At 36.4% G+C, this 19,228-nt stretch overlaps 1 protein-coding gene across 2 annotated transcripts in view; it reads right to left on the reverse strand.

Moving 5' to 3' along the window:
* Positions 1-19,228, reverse strand: part of LOC115436226 (basal cell adhesion molecule-like) — a 77,608-nt gene that overhangs the window by 7,908 nt on the left and 50,472 nt on the right. The window contains exons 4-15 of one of the 2 annotated variants that reach the window (XM_030159016.1): positions 18,808-18,881; positions 18,599-18,695; positions 17,780-17,962; positions 15,720-15,841; positions 15,457-15,598; positions 14,866-14,981; positions 10,734-10,875; positions 7,842-7,966; positions 3,609-3,750; positions 3,409-3,429; positions 2,792-2,821; positions 635-776 (exon numbers count right to left, since the gene is read on the reverse strand). In XM_030159016.1, coding sequence (XP_030014876.1) covers positions 635-776; positions 2,792-2,821; positions 3,409-3,429; positions 3,609-3,750; positions 7,842-7,966; positions 10,734-10,875; positions 14,866-14,981; positions 15,457-15,598; positions 15,720-15,841; positions 17,780-17,962; positions 18,599-18,695; positions 18,808-18,881 — 1,336 coding nt within the window. The remainder of the gene's footprint in view (positions 1-634; positions 777-2,791; positions 2,822-3,408; positions 3,430-3,608; positions 3,751-7,841; positions 7,967-10,733; positions 10,876-14,865; positions 14,982-15,456; positions 15,599-15,719; positions 15,842-17,779; positions 17,963-18,598; positions 18,696-18,807; positions 18,882-19,228) is intronic. The other variant, XM_030159017.1, reaches the window with a different exon arrangement.

The following is a 19,228-nucleotide window of genomic DNA, read 5'->3' on the forward strand; positions in this document are numbered from 1 at the left end:
ATGGTCAGTTTTAGAGATTCAAGTAAGACGTCGATTTCCACCACCATCGTCTCTAAAAGAGTTGGAGGGTATTCTAACTGAAGAATGGCTTAAAATTCCTTTGGAAACATTTCACAAGTTGTATGAATCAATACCTTGGAGAATTGAGGCTGTAATTGCCGCAAAAGGCGGACCTACACCATATTAAATTATATTTTGTTGATTTTTTAAGGTGTTTCCATTATTTTGTCCAACCCCTGTACATTCATACATACATACATACATACATATATGCATAAATTCATCCATCCATCCATCCATACATACATACATACATAGATGTATGCATAAATTCATACATGCATACATACATACACGCATGCATGCATTCATCCATACATGCATACATACATGCATACATACACATACACACATACATACATACATGCATACATACATACATTCTGGGTGTTGACTGGCCGGCTGTTTTCATTTGTACCTCATGCCATTAAGTTCTTAGACGTAAACACACATCCTATATCTGTTTGGTCAGTGGTATTGGAAATAAATACTATGTGATTCTGCAGCATACTAAAACTAAAAACTAATCTCAACCACGTTAATTCATGCCTTCCCCCATATCTTATACACTTACACTTCCTTTGCGTCCTTCTTGCTGCAGGGCAGTTTGCTCTTCTTGTTCAGGAAGTAGATGAGGGCCACCAGCAGCAGGAGCAGCAGAACACACACCACCACGGCTATCACCACCCCGCTGGAGCCTCCCTGCTGCTTGTCAGCTACAGCGCCGCAGTGGATGGACACATGGAGGGAGGGGCAGATGGTGGGGTGGGGGGTTGGTGGGATGTGGAGGGAGGTGCGAAGGAAACATAGAGGTGGTAGGGGGAAAATAATCACAGTGGAGAAGGTGGGAGGAAGGGCGTTGGATGAGGGGGTGATTTGATTTCATAGCGGCAATCACGATGGGTGGAGTGGGTTGGGATGTTTGATTCGTGGGCAGAAGAAGAAGAGGCAGTGGGGTGGGGGTTGGGGGGGGTGGTGGTTCATTTTTGGGGTTGGGAGAGAGGAGGAGGAAAACAGGGAGAGGGAACGGGGCAGGAACAGGTGGGGTCCGGATGGAGACAATGGATGGGTAGGTGGGTGGAGAGGAGAAGGGGCAGGGGTGGGGAGTGGGATGTGGGGTTAGTTTAACTTTTGAATGAAATGACTTAAATGTGACGGGACCCCAGAGCAGGGTCTGTATACTCACACAATACTAGACAGCTCAGAGAACAACAGTGAACATACTCACCCATCCACCTACTCTTGTATTACTGTATGTGAGTGGACACGACACTGAAAGGAGTTTCTAAAAACAAACGTCATCCTAAACATACAATAGGGTTAATTTAAGAGTTTTGAGAGCGGAAATCAAGGTTAATAGTATGTGATAGCTGTTTCTGTTTGACTGGACTGTCCTTTGAAAGTGGTGATAGTCATATGTTGACTTTATTTTTTTTTTTTATCTCTCACTTTACTGATTAAACCTATGAATTAAAAATGATGAACTGGCAACATGTCCAGGGTGTAGGTAGCTGAGATAAGACCCAGCATCCCTGGAAACCCCCTCAAAGATTTAACTGTTCAGAAAATGAATGAATAAATTAAACAAACGTGACTTTTTTTTAATTCATGTTCAGTTTTTGACTCTATTACCAAATTAAACAGTGAGCATGAATCATCTGAACTGAGGTTTTATGAAGTATTTTATACTTCATAAAACCTGTTCAGATGATTCACAGTGAGTGTATTGCCCACATTAAATGATGGCCAGCATTTTTGGAAAAGTCCACAGAAATGTTCTGCTTTGCTGTACTGCTTTGGAAAAGTATATATATTTTAACCATTTAAAAAAGACCCACCTAAAGAAATCAACATAATTCCAAATGAGCTGTAAAATGTATAGTTAAAAAAGAGCTTTTAAATAGCTTTTTATTATTTTGAATAGAATCTAACATCCGATTTTAATTTTGACAGATATCAAAGTCTGCAGTAGCTGGTGGTTATCATGGAAGAGCAAATATTTGATTGAAAGATCTTATAGGTGAGATATAACACAAATATGTCCCTGAGTGAGTTAACTATAGATTCATAAACACTGACACTAAAGGGACTAAAAACACACTATTTTCTGCTAGTTCTGCAAATGACATACTTTATGTGAAAACTCAATTGTGCAGTCATGACCCCCACTCAGTTTATTTTTAGAGTCACTTCTCTACATACATTTTTACACTACTTTACATTTTAGAAAAACTTCTGAATCCCATAAAAGTGGGTTGTAATTTTATGACTTTGGAAAAATGTGTGTCCTAAGGCCAAGCAGGTTGAGAACCATTTATCTATTGTATAACCACAAAAATGCCCAAATATTTGTTTATACAATGCATTCATTTAAGTTTCTGTCAGGCTCCAAAACAAATTTACCTCATATATTTACGTAGTCACAGAGAAACAACTATCACATAGCATGGACGACTTGCATGTTTGAATACTGTTTAAAAAAGCTGAACTTAAACTGATCTTAAAACAACAACAAAAAAAGAAATCCCCGTAAGAAAACCTCCATATTTTGTCAAACGTCTCACTTTAAAGCCTGTCCTCACACCCACAGTAATACAAGTATTGACACACAGTAGCTCTTGTAAATACAAATACATTAACCTGTGTGTGCACACAGACATAAATACACACACAGTAACTTACAGTGTCGAACATACACCATACACAAGTCAAAAGGGTTAGCAATACAGACCTTTAAGCACAGGGTTTCCAGAGAGCAGCACTTTGAGAAAAAGAGAGTTTCTCAGTCTTATAGCATAGCAAAGCAACAACCATATAACACAAACACACACCACTTAAAGCATATGCACACAAAAGCTAAAGTTCTACACACAGCAACCCGGTGAGTGGAAACGACGGAAGGTAAAAGCCACAAGAGACAAGAAGGCAGTTGGAAAGAAGAGGTGACCAAAAAGGAGACACTGAGTGAAGAAACAAAGAGAGGAAAGTAAAGAATAGAATAGAATAGAATCCTTTATTGTCCCCAAAGGGCCACAAAAAGTTGTAGTAGCATCCACAAAATATAGGACAGACATCATACAAAGGTGACAAGAGAAGAAGAATAACAATATACAATATCCACAGTGTTCGGTAGCAAGAGGGCAAATATACAAGATTACAGTACAGCCAGGGAGGTGTGTACGTGTGTGTGTGTATGTGTGTGTGTGTGTGTGTGTGTGTGTATGATGGAGGGGAGAAGGGGCAAGAGGAGGTGGGTGGAAGGGGGATTTCTAAATTACAGGGTCTGTACAACAAAGAGTCCTGAGAAAAGGAGGGAGGAGAGGAGGAGGAGGAGGGAGAAGGCTCTACCTCTGTCGGAGTTGACAAGTGCTGTAAGAGAAGAGAACATAAAGAGGTTCAGGCTGGACTTTATGGAGCACAAATATCTCTTCTCAGGTTATTGTTGAGGTCTAAAATCTCATTTTCTGAGAAAGAAAACATGAAGCAGTAGAAAAAGAAGGGAGGGGGATAGGACAACACAATCACTGCTGTCATCTGCTGACACTGACCTCTTTTGAGTGCTACCCCCATGACCGCGCTATCACTTCCGTGCTCGTTGGAGACCTCGCAGATCACCCCGTTCTTCATAACCTCGGCTGTGGCTTTTAGGGTCATGGTGCTCACCATCTTGTTACCTTCTGGTGATACGGACTGGCAGCACCGGAGGAATGGAAGGGAGGGGGGAGGGAGGAAGAAGACAACAAAGAGAAGACGTAAAAAGGAGCATTCTACAATAATTACTGACACACTTCCATTACTTCTATTACATACTATACTGTGTTATAATATTATATATATTATATATGAATAATACACTACTTATTATTATTATTATTATTATTACTTTGCTACTTGATTACCTCCGCCAAGGAGGTTATGTTTTTGCCAGGGTTTGTTTGTTTGTTTGTTTGTTTGTCCGTTAGTGTGCAACATAACTCAAAAAGTTATGGACAGATTTGGATGAAATTTTCAGGGTTTGTTGGAAATGGGATAAGGAAGAAATGATTAAATTTTGGTGGTGATCGGGGGTGGGGGGGCCCACGGGGGGCGCCACTGATCAGCCTTGGCGGAGGTCTGCGCTCTCCGAGTGCTTCTAGTTCTACTAGTATTTTCCAATGTGTAATTGCAATTTTTCATTCTATTTTTTATAGTTATTGTTTTTCTATTGTTATTTGCTGCTATTGGAACCTCAATTTCTTGTGGGTTCTGCCCAAAGGATCAGTAAAGTTATACCTAATCTAATCTAATCTAATCTAATTTACTCTAATCAATCTAATCAAATCTAATCTAATGTAATCCAATCCACTCCAATCCAATCTAATCTAATGTAATGTAATGTAATGTAATGTAATGTAATCTAATCTAATAACTTTGGTGTATGCTATAAATCTGTGGTGTTCTTCTTAATCTGGGTTTTAGGTTTGACATCAGGTTGCATCACACACTTAAGGGAAATCTTCACAGATGTTCTCTTTTTCTCATACATGAACATGTTAGATACATAACATAGAACAGGTTTTGTACCCAGGGGAGCGCTGCACCTCCACATGTGGGCTTGTGTAGTATAGAGTATGTGATAAAACTGAATATCACGTACAGTCTATTAAAGGTATCCAACTGCTCACTGCACAGGACAGATTTCTCAGTATGCTGCTCAAGCTATCTGCATGATACACTGCATGCCACAATGTCATCTTCTTCTTCTCTTTGTGTAATTGCAGGCCAGACTTCATACAATTACTGTATTACTGCGCCCTGCTATGCTGGACCGGAGTTCACTGTTTACATATATTAGCACATGAGGACACAACTCCAAAAATGTAAGGCAAAAATGTGATGCAGAGATGAGTGACTACAAGTGCAAGTACATGTACCTCTCCTCTAGCAGGATCTAAGAATGATGTTTTTTCCTACAAATGATAATTTGCTGCAAAAATCATCAGATCATTGATATAATATATCATGGTGATAAGACTGGTGGTCATGTGACAGTGCGGTACACTGCATTAATATTCAGGATACTACAGAGTATAGTATAGAGGAGAAAATAGCATGTACAATCCAGTATGTATGTACACTGTTTACTTTGTTTTCAGACAAATTCCTCTTTTTATTCCTATTCTTACGCATCAGTAAAAACTTTTAACCAGGTGTAATGATTACAAACTGAGTCCCAGTTACACTTTACAATCAAGAATAAATCACATTGTCACAATAATTTCATAAGAAGAGGTAAAATATTTTAGTCCAACTTTATGGGCAACAGTGTAGTTGTTCTAACACAGACCACATCATCTTACTTATACATTGTTATGCTAGTCTATAAGCAAAATGCTTCCCGAGTGTAGCTAATGAAACTTTACCAAATGTGGGTCACTAATAAAGAAAAATGAAGTAAAAGTGTGAGCTAGCTATAGTTTAAGATACAGTATTAGATCAAAATGTCCAATTCTGTAAACTGATTTGTTACCAGTTCTACTTCAAAATAGTCTGTACATTAGAATATCTTCACTTTTCAAATTCTCTAGTGTAAGCATAAATCTATTCTCTCTCTCTCTCTCTCTCTCTCTCTCTCTCTCTCTCTATATATATATATATATATATATAAATATATATATATATATATATATATATATATATATATATATATATATATATATATATATATATATATATATATATATATATACATATGCTTATGTATGCACTATGTAGCGTGTTATTTTCCAATTTTGAACCCAGCCCTGGATTCCATCAAGTAATTAGGCTACGTTCATACAGCAGGTCTTAATGCACAACTCAGATTTTTTGGTGAAATCTGATTTTTCTGTGTGCTCATTCATATTACACATTAAACGCAACTTCTATCAGTTTTGAGTATGAACTGAATGGGACCCTGAAGTAACCTGCATGCGTAAAAGAAGTCCTAACGTAATACGTGACCACGCAAGCACGCATTGTGTTTACGGAAGTAACATTCCTAGGACGCAGAATTGTAACATTTGTTGCATTTCAATGATGTAAAGGTCGGATAAATGCGACCTGGCTGCTCAGACTGAAGACACATTGCAAAATATCAGATACGGATCGGATTTAGGACCACATATGAAAGTGGCCTGGGTCAGATTTGAAAAAATCTGATCTGTGCTGTTCAAACTGTCTTTAATAGATCGGATACAGGTCATGTATGGGCAAAAAAATCGGATTTGGGCCACATTTGCCTGCAGTCTGAACGTAGCCTTAGATGTCAGATGTACAACTTAAAACATAGTCAAGCTGCTTCTGGTGTGGACACATAAAACTAAAAAGCACAAGGCTAAATGGAGAAATACTTGTGAAAAACAAAGTTAAAGGCTATAATATATACTATTGGTTTGCAGCACTAATGTTTTACCAATGTTACCGTTCACTAAGTACAAATGTAACATCCAGATTTTAACTCCTAAATATCAAACAGGTTCTGTGTAGGAGGCATAAAACTGGATCTTTAAAACCATGAAAAGCTATTCTGTTTATGATCTGGTTTGAAGATGTATTGGTTTGAAGGTAAATCAGCCAAAAACCTCTGTAGCATGAATCTGGAATTACTATATATATATATATATATATATATATATATATATGTATACAGGGTGGAGAAGCAAAATTTACAATGAACATTTAGTTGTTTTTTCTCAGCAGGCACTACGTCAATTGTTTTGAAACCAAACATATATTGATGTCATAATCATATCTAACACTATTATCCATACCTTTTCAGAAACTTTTGCCCATATGAGTAATCAGGAAAGCAAACGTCAAAGAGTGTGTGATTTGCTGAATGCACTCGTCACGCCAAAGGAGATTTCAAAAATAGTTGGAGTGTCCATAAAGACTGTTTCTAATGTAAAGAAGAGAATGACTATGAGCAAAACTATTACAAGAAAGTCTGGAAGATACTATTAAAGAAGAATAGGAGAAGTTGTCACCCGAATATTTGAGGAACACTTGCGCAAGTTTCAGGAAGCGTGTGAAGGCAGTTATTGAGAAAGGAGGAGGACACATAGAATAAAAAACATTTTCTATTATGTAAATTTTCTTGTGGCAAATAAATTCTCATGACTTTCAATAAACTAATTGGTCATACACTGTCTTTCAATCCCTGCCTCAAAATATTGTAAATTTTGCTTCCCCACCCTGTGTGTGTGTGTGTGTATATATATATATATATATATATATTTTGCATGCATCAGTACTGCAAGCAGAGAAAGTGGAGTCATTAAAGTTTCATTTTATTTTATGGATTATTTCAATAGTGAAGCTACGTACATTCCCTCTGTAGGTTTCTTTAAAGCTGCTTCGTGTGGGAGTTTTCCTTTTAACTATCACTTCAATATTAAATATTAGAATAAAATATTACTTTCCAAAGCCCTAAGATGTGCGTCTCTTTCCCTTCTCTTTCCATTACTTTTGAAGTTTGATACACCAGTCTACCAGGCAGATCTTAGGCTTGCCTGTAACTTCACATATTGACCCAAATGAAAATGCTTTTAAGTATGGCTCTGTTTGAAGTACATCTCCACTTTGGTTTATAGACTTATAATTGCAGTGTCTTCAAGCAAAGCAGCAATGGCATCTGTTTACTAAGCAATTCAAGTAAATTGCAAATGAGGAAAAAAAATGCAACGCTAATGTGTTTTTGTCTGTGTAAAAGCAAGACGTCTGTACTTGCTTGGGTCTGAGCCCTGTTTTTACATGTGTACCTCTTTTCCTGAAGGCTTCCAGGTGAACTGAGGGGAAGGGAGGCCGTACGCTGAGCACTTCAACGTCACCGTGTCTCCTTCCTTCTCCACCTCTGCAACAGCGGGAGATTCAATCACTGGCTTTCCTGGAAAAGAAAGGATATTTGATATTAATAAAGGAGCGAACACACAAACACAGACACACACTAATCTATACTAATCTATATCATAGCGCTGGGGTTGGAAATCAGTCGCTCCAGAACCACATCCGGCTCCATGTGTTGCCTTCACGTGCTATTGGGAAGATGATCCTTTCCACTAGTGAATTCGAAATAACCAGTGCGTTACATTCAAGTGCTTTTGTTAAAAAATAGCTGACACACAATTTATTGTGACCTGCTACTTGGAAAAAACAGTTTTGGATATGTTAATTAACCCTTTAACCCCTGACGTGTCTGTGGTGAGTGTTCTGAATGTATGGTTTGTTTTAAATATTCCCAGAAATTCATCCTTTTGCTCAATAGTTAAAATTTCAAAACGTGCTGACAGAATACACCTTGTTCTTTCCATAGACATCTGAGCATGCTCAGTTCACCCCCCACCACCTGTGTAATGGGGGGTAAAACGTAGAAGAGTGAGTGAGACTGACTCACTACAAAAATAGGGCTGTTTTATTTTTACACTGTTTTCCTTATGATTTTTTGTTTTTACTGTTGTTTGCAGTGTTGTCATGATTTTCCTTTTTTTGTTGTGTTTTTACCAAGTTTTGACTGCTTTTTGGAATTCAACCAGATGTCAAAAAGCAGCTGGACTGATTTAGAAAAAAAGAGCCCCAAAACAAAAAAACTACTGGGCCAAAATTCAGTATGTTCCAGTTCACACTTCATGTTCAACATCTTACATGTCTTATTGAGGTACATTCTGAGTGGTTTATTTAGTAAAAACCTGTCAAACTTCAATTCCTCTCTTTGTCTTTTTCTGTTATTCCACCCTGTTTTGACCTAAAACACACAATGAAGCAAAACCACTGAAGAAAAGGAACACAAACATATACTCACATCAGCTTTTATGACACTGAGAAAGACGCTAATGCACAGCAACACGTTTATAACGTCTCCAGGATTAATCTGCCACAGTGTTTTTTTTCATTCGTTCATCTTCTGAACTTTATCCTCAAGAGGGTCACAGGGACATGTATACACTGACATACAGTATATAGAGACGAGCAACCAATCATTCTCATATTCACACCTATGGGCAATTTAGCTTAATTAACTTATCATTAGCATTATTAGCATTATTAGCATGTACCCACACACACGAGGAGAACATCCAAACTCCTCTTTTTTTTTTTTTTTCCAAATTGTGTATTTCTATACTATAAATGTGCCAAATCATCAGCTAACAGCAGCAGAACAATAATAAAGGCAGTGTTTATCATTCGCGATTAATCTTTCATTGCTCTCCGCTATGTTGAAGAGCTCAAAGGTTATTTTCATCTCTGTAACTTGTGTATCAAAATTGTTTTCCCAGTTTGCCAGTGGAAAATATGACATGAGGGGGCGTTGATGTGCAATTTTCGAGTTCGTAACTAGTATTTACCATTATTCCTATACCACATGAAGGCAGCATTAGTCCCATCTCCAGTGCCATATAGATACAAATATTAACATTTTACTGTCATTAGTCCCATTTGCTCAGGACTAATACATCCTGTGGACCTGTGATGAATAAGCCTGTTTTTTACTCAGATTTGCTCACAATATTCCCTGGTTTTGGTGTTGAAGCTCATCACTTACAGATAACTGTTGAAAGACAGAAAAGTGTTCCTCAGTGTCACTGTCATACATCTTGTCAGCTGTCACTCGTGTGAAAGATTTCAGGTTGATCTTTTAGTGAATATCTATGCTGTACTGCAAATTGAGCCTAAATGCTTCTAAAACACATTTAAAACTCATAAAAATTCATCATCACCAGCGCTGCCTCCATCATCCTCAACCAGGAAACAGGCAGAATATAATATGTGGAGGAAACAAAACATGTTGCATATCCTACCAAATTAGCTACAGAGAAGTCAACTTGCACAGGACTAATCATATATCATATCATACCATACCATACCATACCATACCATACCATACCATATATCATATCATATATCATATCATACCATATCATACCATACCATACCATACCATACCATACCATACCATACCATATCATATCATATCATATCATATTATATCATGTCATATCATATCATATCACATCTTTACAAATAACAGACATGGCAGATTCACACAGAATTAAGCTCACAGACGACCTCCACAATTATTCTAAATTACCAGACATCCACAGATAAAACTAGTCCCATGTAAAGAGGGTAATTCTAACAGTATCTGCTGATAAATCTGTGGATGATAAATCAAATTAAAAAAAAAACTACAACATTAGATGCTACATTACAGTATAAATGAAGACTACTCTTTATTTCATTAAGCATGGACTATTCATTTCATTTGCACAAATAATTGAAATGAGAAGACACCAAAATATCTAATTACCCACAACTTTAACTAGAGCAAAACATTGCATTATTCTAAACCTATTCTGAAAGTGCACATTTTAAGTACCTAATAACCATAAACATAATAACTTAGACCTAAAAGGGCTCTGATACCAGCACGTAAATACTGTGAAGTTTTCACTTTCTGATGCTTTAGATATTAAAGGTAGTAAACTTCTGTAATAATGAAACTGAGTTATTAACAAAGCAGAAAGCAGCTCCGCTTCACAGTTATTTCCACCCACTACACCATATCCTTCCTCTGATGAAAACAATACCCAGTAAAACCTGCCTGATAGTTGTTATTGTATTCTGCATGTGTGTGTGTGTGTGATTAATCGTGTTACCTTTGACAGTGAGGTTGACACTAGCTTCTGCTGTCAGTCCTGGCACAGATGGCACAGCTCCAACACACACATACTCTCCTGCTTTATCATAGGAAACCTCTTGGATTGACAGAGTACCATCCTGAGAGAGCACTTCCGAACCCTGGACAGACACACAAGCACACAGATGCAATCAAAAAAACATTCATATCACCACTGGTTCCATTTTCATTGCACTGTACAATGGTATTTTGTAATGACAATAAAGCTTTTTGTATTGTATTGTATTGTATTGTATTATTATTATTCTATTCAACGGTGCTGGGTAAGTAAAAGATGAGCCTTCGCATACATTTTTCCAAACCGCCCTGATAACAGCAGTCAGTCCTTCATGATGAAACTGTCTCTTGCATTTTTTTTTTGTACTTCTCATAGGAATCACTCTTTCTAAGAACAAACAAACTGTCTGGCCAGAAAGGCAGTGAGCTCCTATCACACCCTGGGGTCACAACAGCACCGTAGATACACAGACAACAGCAACAAGCCCGATGATAGAGCAACACATAACAAGAGGAGGAGTAGGGTTGAATACCAACACTTTTACAGGATTTATAAGTATAGAGGTGTTCCACAGTGTAAGTCCAGATGTCAAATATACTTTAAAAATTAATTAGAATGTACTTAAAAATTTAAGTTTGATGACATTACTAGAAAATATTAAGCATAGTCAACTCATTTGTAGATATAGCCGAATGTGTGAACAAATTTAAGTTAAATGGGTTTAAATTAATAAGTTTTAGTCATGACCACACCACTTTTTCTTTTGACTACGAAAATTGACAACTCTTTGGCTTTTGAAACCACGTGAGATGTCTGAATGTATTGTTTTTATTCAGTTGTTTTATTTGGTATTGGTTTATTGCTCTTATTTGTTATTGTTTTTAATTGTATAGCTTTTTATGTTTTAATCTGTTCTTGTATTTTATTCTTTTATTTAGGTTTTATCTATTCTTCTGTATTTTTATTTATTTATTTATTCATTATTTTATTTTTACTGTTGTTCTGTGTCTTCTAATCTATTCTTGCATTTTACTCTGTTATTTTGGTTTTTATTTATTTTTCTGTACAGCACTTTGGTCCACTGTGGTTGTTTTTAAAGTGCTTTACAAGTAAAGTTGGATTACATTGGAACTGCCCATGCATGTCTGGACATGCCAGTCTCAGTGCTTTCGGACAAAGAGTAGCTGCGATGGGAGTTTCGGTGCTTATCATACAAGATACAAATCAAAAAGTTCTAAGCGGCTGTCGGCTATCAACAATTGTCTGTTTTAACCATGAGAAGAGTGTTTTGTTTTATTGTCCACCAGTTCCATGGAAATTTTCTCTTAGCTCTGTGTCCGCTAGCTGACTTGCTACTTTTCTTAGTAACTGACTGTAAGCCCAGATAAGTTGAGTTTACTTAAAAACATTTGAAAAGTGGTTGCCTTAAAAAAAAAAATTAAGTATTGATTAATGAACTTTTTTTTTTTTTTTAAGTACATTTAATTTAAAGAATCTTAGTTAAATGTGAGTGAAATGTGCTTAAAAAGTTCATTAATCATTACTTAATTTTTTTTTAAGGCAACCACTTTCCTCAATTTTTTAAGTAAACTCAACTTACCTGGGCTTACAGTGCAAATCGACTCTGAGACTTAAGAACTATTCTTTAGTTTATGTGTTGTATTTATCATTGTATTGTGTTGCTGTAAAGCCCAGTTCAGATCAAAGATTTATTGCAGGGAAAAACTGCAGCGGTGTGAATTGATCGGTAATGGTGTCAGCTGCAGCTCACCTGCAGAGCGATACAGTGTATGTTTTTCTGTAGCTCACCTATAAAATTTACAGGTATTTCCTACTGTCTGGTGAAATGTTGTTTTGGGGATAATTAATATTTTCTCTGCCAATGAGAGGTGAAACCGACTCCCTAATAGTGGAAAAAATGGGACAAATTCCTCATACTTACTTACTTTATTTATTTATTTACTGTTTTCAATTATAGAATTGCAGCTGCAGAAAGAACCCTACTATCACTATCCTCATTCATATTTTAACACACTACAGATTCTATCCGGCTACAAATAAAGCTTGTAAAGATGACAGAAGTACAAAGAGTCATCGCTACAGAACGGATACATGATCTCCTCTTGCTTTGCTATAAACTGCCAGGTTTTCAGGAAGTTATAGACCAGACCAGTGCAGTGCAAGAAGGTGCATGTTTCAGTGTGTCTGCGTGGAGTCTTTCGGTCTGAACAGGGTTTTAAATTCTGCCTATTCTGGTAAACGAGTATGCAACTTCCCAAATGTTGCATATACTATTGCATTTTCTGTTGACATCAGTCGCGTGACGTAAAGTTAAGGGGTATTGTTTTTGGTTTGGTTTGTTTGTTTCTTTGTTTGTTTCTTTGTTAACACTCTAGCAGCAAAACTATTGGTTAAATTCCAGCCAAACTGGGTTTATAGATTGCCAGTGACCAAGAACAGATGTGGTTACATTTTGGGAACAGGAAGTCAAAGTAAAATTTTTATGAATTTTAAAAATCTCTTTGTTTTCCCATTTACTTATAATGGGTGAAATTTCAAATGTCTATATCAGCAAAAGTCTTAGTTGAATTCATACCAAATTGGGTCTATAGATTGCCAATGACCCAGAATAGATGTGATTAGGTTTTGGGAAAAGTAGGTCCAATTTTCAATTTTTAAGGAATTTTTTAAAAATATTTTTTCCCCATTTACTTTAATGGGCAGAATTTCAAAAGTCTGTAGCAGTGAAACTATTGGTTGAATTCATACCAAACTGGGTTTATATATTGCCAGTGGCACAGAATAGATGTGATTACATTTTGGGAAAAGTAACTCAGAGTTAAAAATTTTTAAGAATTTTAAAATCCCCCCCCCCCCCCCCCATTTACTTGTAATGGGTGAAATTTCAAATGTCTGTAGCAGCAAAACTCTGAGTTGAATTCATACCAAACTGGGATTATAGATTGCCAGTGACCTAGAACAGATGTGGTTACATTTTGGGAAATGTCCAACTTTCAATTTTTAATTAATTTTTATTTATTTATTTATTTATTTTTCCACATTTACTTATAATGGGCAGAAATTCAAATGTCTGTAGCAGCAAAGCTATCAGTTGAATTCATACCACATTTGGTTTATAGGTAACCTGTGACCCAGAATAGATGTGGTTACATTTTGGGAAAAGTAAGTCAAAGTTAAAAATTTTTATGAATTTTTAAAATCTTTTTTTTTTTTCCCATTTACTTACAATGGGTGAAATTTCAAATGTCTGTAGCAGCAAAACTCTTTTTTGAATTCATACCAAATTGGCTTTATGGTTTGCCAGTGACCCAAAATAGATGTGGTTACATTTTGGCAAAAGTAGGTCAAAGTTAAAATTTTTTATGAATTTTTAAAATCTTTTTTCTTCTCCCATTGACCTATAATGGGCGAAATTTCAAATATCTATAAAAACATCCATTTACTTCAAACTTGGCACATATATAGAGGCCACTGATATGCTGACATCAGCACATGCAGAGACATGATGACATCAGCTGGATTGATGCCAAAATGAACTACAATACGTGCAAGGGCGAGGTTTGTTGTGCCTGGCACCACTTATTTTAGTTAAAGTTTACTTAAAGTTAAAATTAGTACTGAAAATATTGGACCTGAACATCTCCTTCATTGGTGTAGTTTTATTTTTGAGACTAAACCATGGAACAAAATGCTAGTACATAATAAACCAGGGACTCTGTAAAGAGAAAAGAGCCTCAGACCTTCAGATCCAAAGCACTAAGTCTGTGTCATATCATAAAACATAGCACAACACAATGGAAAAGGCCAACCCAAAGCTGTGGTACAATCCCAAAATGTCCAAATATGGAGCGTCAGGGAGGACTGAACTTTTGAAGCATAGTTTAACACCAGCCGGTGGTGTTAATATTTAGGGGTGATAGATTCTTGGTGTTAAACTGTTATCTAGGAATCCTTTAAAAAAAAGTATTCTGTGGACAGATGAGTAAAACAGGGCATTTCTGTATTCTGAGTAATACAAGTCTTTGCCAGTAAAAGGATGAGGGTTACAGGGGTTGACAGTGATGGAGCTCACCTTCTTCCAGTGAACTGTATGTGCAGCAGAGGCCTTGGTCTTACACTGCCACTCCACCTTGTCTCCAAGCATGACAACTTGAGGTTCGACCGGGGTCACACTCACTGGGTCGATGTCTGACAGAAAGAAAATCAAAGCGAAAAGACAATAAAGAGCCGACGAACAGGCATGAAACCTCACATCCACCTTTAAACACCCATTTAAGGAGCTGTACTAACCAGCATGTTTCAGCTTTTCGGTGAGTACAAAGCTAATACACTTATTCTTAAGTTAAGCCCATTTTGGAGACTGTTAAACCTATTCAATGCAATTTCTTTCTCCACTTAATGCGTGCGATAGGATCAAATTAGGGAGTGTGGTTGGGATAACATTAAAGTAACTGATGAACTGTGAAAAATTGAGTTGGATATCTTCCAGCTGAAAGCATTCCATTAAAGCCCTAACCCTTTCAATTCTATGATTTACTGATGAAAAGAAAAGTCTCCAAAAAGGGTTTCAATTGCACAAACAGGAGGTAAATTGTGCCTGTGTACGTGTCTGTTTACTTAAATCTCATGGGTTTTTTTTCATGTGTGTGTTTGGTTTACTCACATTGGACAGTGAGTTCAATCTTCCCACTCAGGTCAGCATCCAAGTTATCGAAATCTGTGGCCTGGCACATGTATTCACCAGCATCTGTGCGCTTGACGGATTTCAGCGTCAGGAGACCCCCTTCACCTTTAATGTTATTTCCCTGGAGGTAGAGGTGGAGGTAGAGGGAGAGGAAGTGTGTCGAGACTTAATAATGAGTGCAAAAGCAGAAATCAACTAAAAATATTTCTTTCTCTGCAGATCTGCATCAAAGACACACATACATCTTTAGTGAAGTCAAACTCAGGCTGAGGGTTTCCATCAGTTTCACACTTCATGGTGACAGTATCGCCCTCTTTGACGGGAGTGGTGTTGAGTAATACAAAGGTTGCAGTCTCTGATGGATCTAATTGGACAAGAACAAACAACAAACAACACCTGTTTATCAGTAATCACAATGTTTTTTCCAGAGCTTCCTAATTACACTTCATTTCCTAAAAAAATATCATACTTCATACTGAAGATGAAGAATCTGGATATAATTTTAAAACTTTAACAATGGCAGTCTCTCCAGTGCTACATTCTGTACTTCACAGTATTTCAATTACTGTAACTTCTGACCCGTTTGTGCTATCCACAAAATTCAAATGGAATCGGAAAAATGAGATCCTGAGCTTTCGGACTTTACAGCAGCAATGTTGGACTCTATTACAAGTGGAAAGGCACTGTTTCAGAGACTTCCACACAGGCTAAAAAACGCCTGTGAACAAAAATATGAAGCCATATAATTGATATTAAAAGTTCTAGACCAAAAAGCATGTTTGAATGTTTGAGCAGATGTAAAATAAATGAAAGTTTATTTCAGCAATCTCAAAAAGTTGCATTATGGACATTTACAGTTGTTTCTGATAATAAATATGCTAACAACTTCAAGTCTGTTTTTTTTTCTTTTTTACTAAAACAGACTGTTTCAAGCATTTATTATTTATAATAATGATAATTATTGACCAGATATTGAAATTTAAGTTCTTCCTGCAAACAAAGGTGCAAAAAAAAAAAAAAAAAAAAAATATATATATATACATATATATATATATATATATATAAATATATATATATATATATATATATATATATATATATATATATATATATATATATATATATATATACACACACACACACACACACACACACAAATTATCCACTAAAAAAAGTCTTATCTATAGAACATAACAGTCATTTGCTTAAAATGTTTGCATTCATTTGTCACATTTCTGGATAACACATGGTAGAATGACTTAAGGAGCTACAGCTCTAGCATTCTTTTGACTGTATGAACTAAAAGTTTGCATCATTTTTGACTGGGTCTCTTACATGAATTGCAAAGTTGGGCCAAATATATCAGTGCCCTTTGCTCTAAACGAGTCTGTCATGCCTGTGTAAATTGTTGAAAACATATCAAAAAGTAAAGGAGTATAATAAAGTAATTCTAGTGGTTACTACTTTTTAGAGGATGTTTCAGGCTTTACTGGATGAAGACAGTAGAGCTACAGAGATCCGATTGTTTTGTAATCAATTAATCAGTCGATTATTTTCTTTCAATTGATTCAATTAAATGATTATTTGAATGGGTGAAAACATAGTAAGAATGTGAAAAAGACTTATCTGACAATGACAAACAACTTGTCATTTACTCTAGAACCGGCTGAAACAACAACCACAAAAAGTATAATAGTAAAAGCATATAGAAAAAAATATCTATACAACAATAACAGCAGCATAAAAATATATATAAAAATAACTACAGATAAACAACAACAAAGTCAAATGAAATCAACAAACAATATGTGCACTGCAGTCTTCAACACATTTGTATCCAACTTACTGACCAAAAACTTAAGATGACACAAACAAACCACTCTGTGTTGATCCTGACGTCATGTGTGTCACAATAAGTGTCCATGTGAAACACAACAGTGGAACCAGTTTTTAATGGCTTCAAAATTAAGGAAGCAAAAGTTTAATTAAGGAAAATCGTAATCTTTTTTTTTTTTTAATCAACTGAGTTGATGAATCAATTAATCATTTCAGCTCTAGAGAATACTATCCAAAAGCAGGAAATGAGAGGAGGAAGAGGAGGGAACTGACCTGAGACACTGCTCAGGGTATTTGTGCACATGTGATGTGTGAACTCAGCCAATAGGTAACACCGCAATAGGTACAATTCCATTTCTTATCAGATTTCTAGGGTAACTAATAATCTGTAACCTAGTACATCTCAGAAATAACACTCTAAAATAAAAAAAAAATAAAAATTACAGTTTACAGCCCCAATACTTACAGTTAAGGTTGATGGAGATTTTGTCTGACATCTTTTTTCTGATCTGGTTTTGTGGCATTAGGTACTCCACCACACAGTAGAACACAGAGTCCTTGTCTGCCTTTGTGGGTCGCATATACAAGGTGCTCTGGATGGTGAAGAGCCCTGAGGCCTCCTTCACCACAGAGGGAACCATGTAGGTCTCTGACAGAGAAAACAGAACAGACTTTACACTTAACCCATGAAGACCCAAACATCCACCAGCAACCAAAACCATCTACTCTAAAACGTTTAATAACTTCTGATCCACTAATCCTATTAATCCATGCAAATAATTGGTGTAAAACACAGTTTATCATCTTTTCACGGTCATCAGACATGACCCACTTGGACGCTCAGAGCCCAGAGTTACCGTGGAAACACTGTCATCTTCTGCAACATTGATCCACCAGTAAAACTCATGTAGTTGGATCAATGACAGTGGATGGAGACACTTGATTTTACATTCAGTTAATGATATATTTTACTGAAAAAGTTACTTTTTCTTAAGTTTTCTCTGTTTTTTGATAGAAAAACCCTCAAATATAATCTAACTCTGATGATTAAAGCACATAATCAGTAAATTAAACATGAGAAAATACCTGATTTTCACTGAAAAAAATGCAAAATACAGAGTATAATATTATGATAAATGGTGATAAATCACTTAAAAACAGTTAGAGAGAAAAAAATTATTTGGGAACTGACACAAAAATAGCACTGGGTCTTTATGGGCCATTTTCAGGACGTAAAATGGTTTATGCTTCCTCCTACTATCATCTTTTTAATGACAACACATACCCTGTGTCTTGTCCTTGACCTCAGCTAGAGGGTTGTTATCTTTAAACCAGATGATTCTTGGTTGAGGGTGTCCATTCATAGACACACATTTGCTGATCTGTCACACATGAAGAAAGAAGAAATAATAAACAGATAATGTGCAGCTTTTGGTATTTAGTTAATTACGATATTTGCGCTTATACTGCGATTAAACGCAGCTGCTTACATACCTCGGAGCTTTCAGACCCTCCGATATAAATGGCCTGACTTGATGGCTTTGTAAGTTCCGGCTTCTCTGGAGCAACTGAGGAAAAGGGAGAAAAGTGAAAGCAGATAATATTATTACATCATTATGATTCACAGGAAGAAAGGCCTGTACCTTTAACCTTACAAAACAAACAAACACACACAAACACATACTCTAGTACTACTTATGCAGGCCAATCTTCAAACCCGATGACCTTGTTAATTAAGTTGGTCGGTAAATATCCTGCTTCACATAATTCCACCGTGACCTCTTTCACATGAGCTGATAAGGGTCAAATCACAAAAACAAAACTCCCCAGTTCTATGACTCACACACACAACTAGAGGTGTGAGCGTCATTTCTCTCCTCAGCTCTCGAGCTCAGTTGTTCACATGCAAGGTCAA

The sequence above is a fragment of the Sphaeramia orbicularis genome, chromosome 16, assembly GCF_902148855.1.
Source record: "Sphaeramia orbicularis chromosome 16, fSphaOr1.1, whole genome shotgun sequence".
Lineage (NCBI taxonomy): Eukaryota > Metazoa > Chordata > Actinopteri > Kurtiformes > Apogonidae > Sphaeramia > Sphaeramia orbicularis.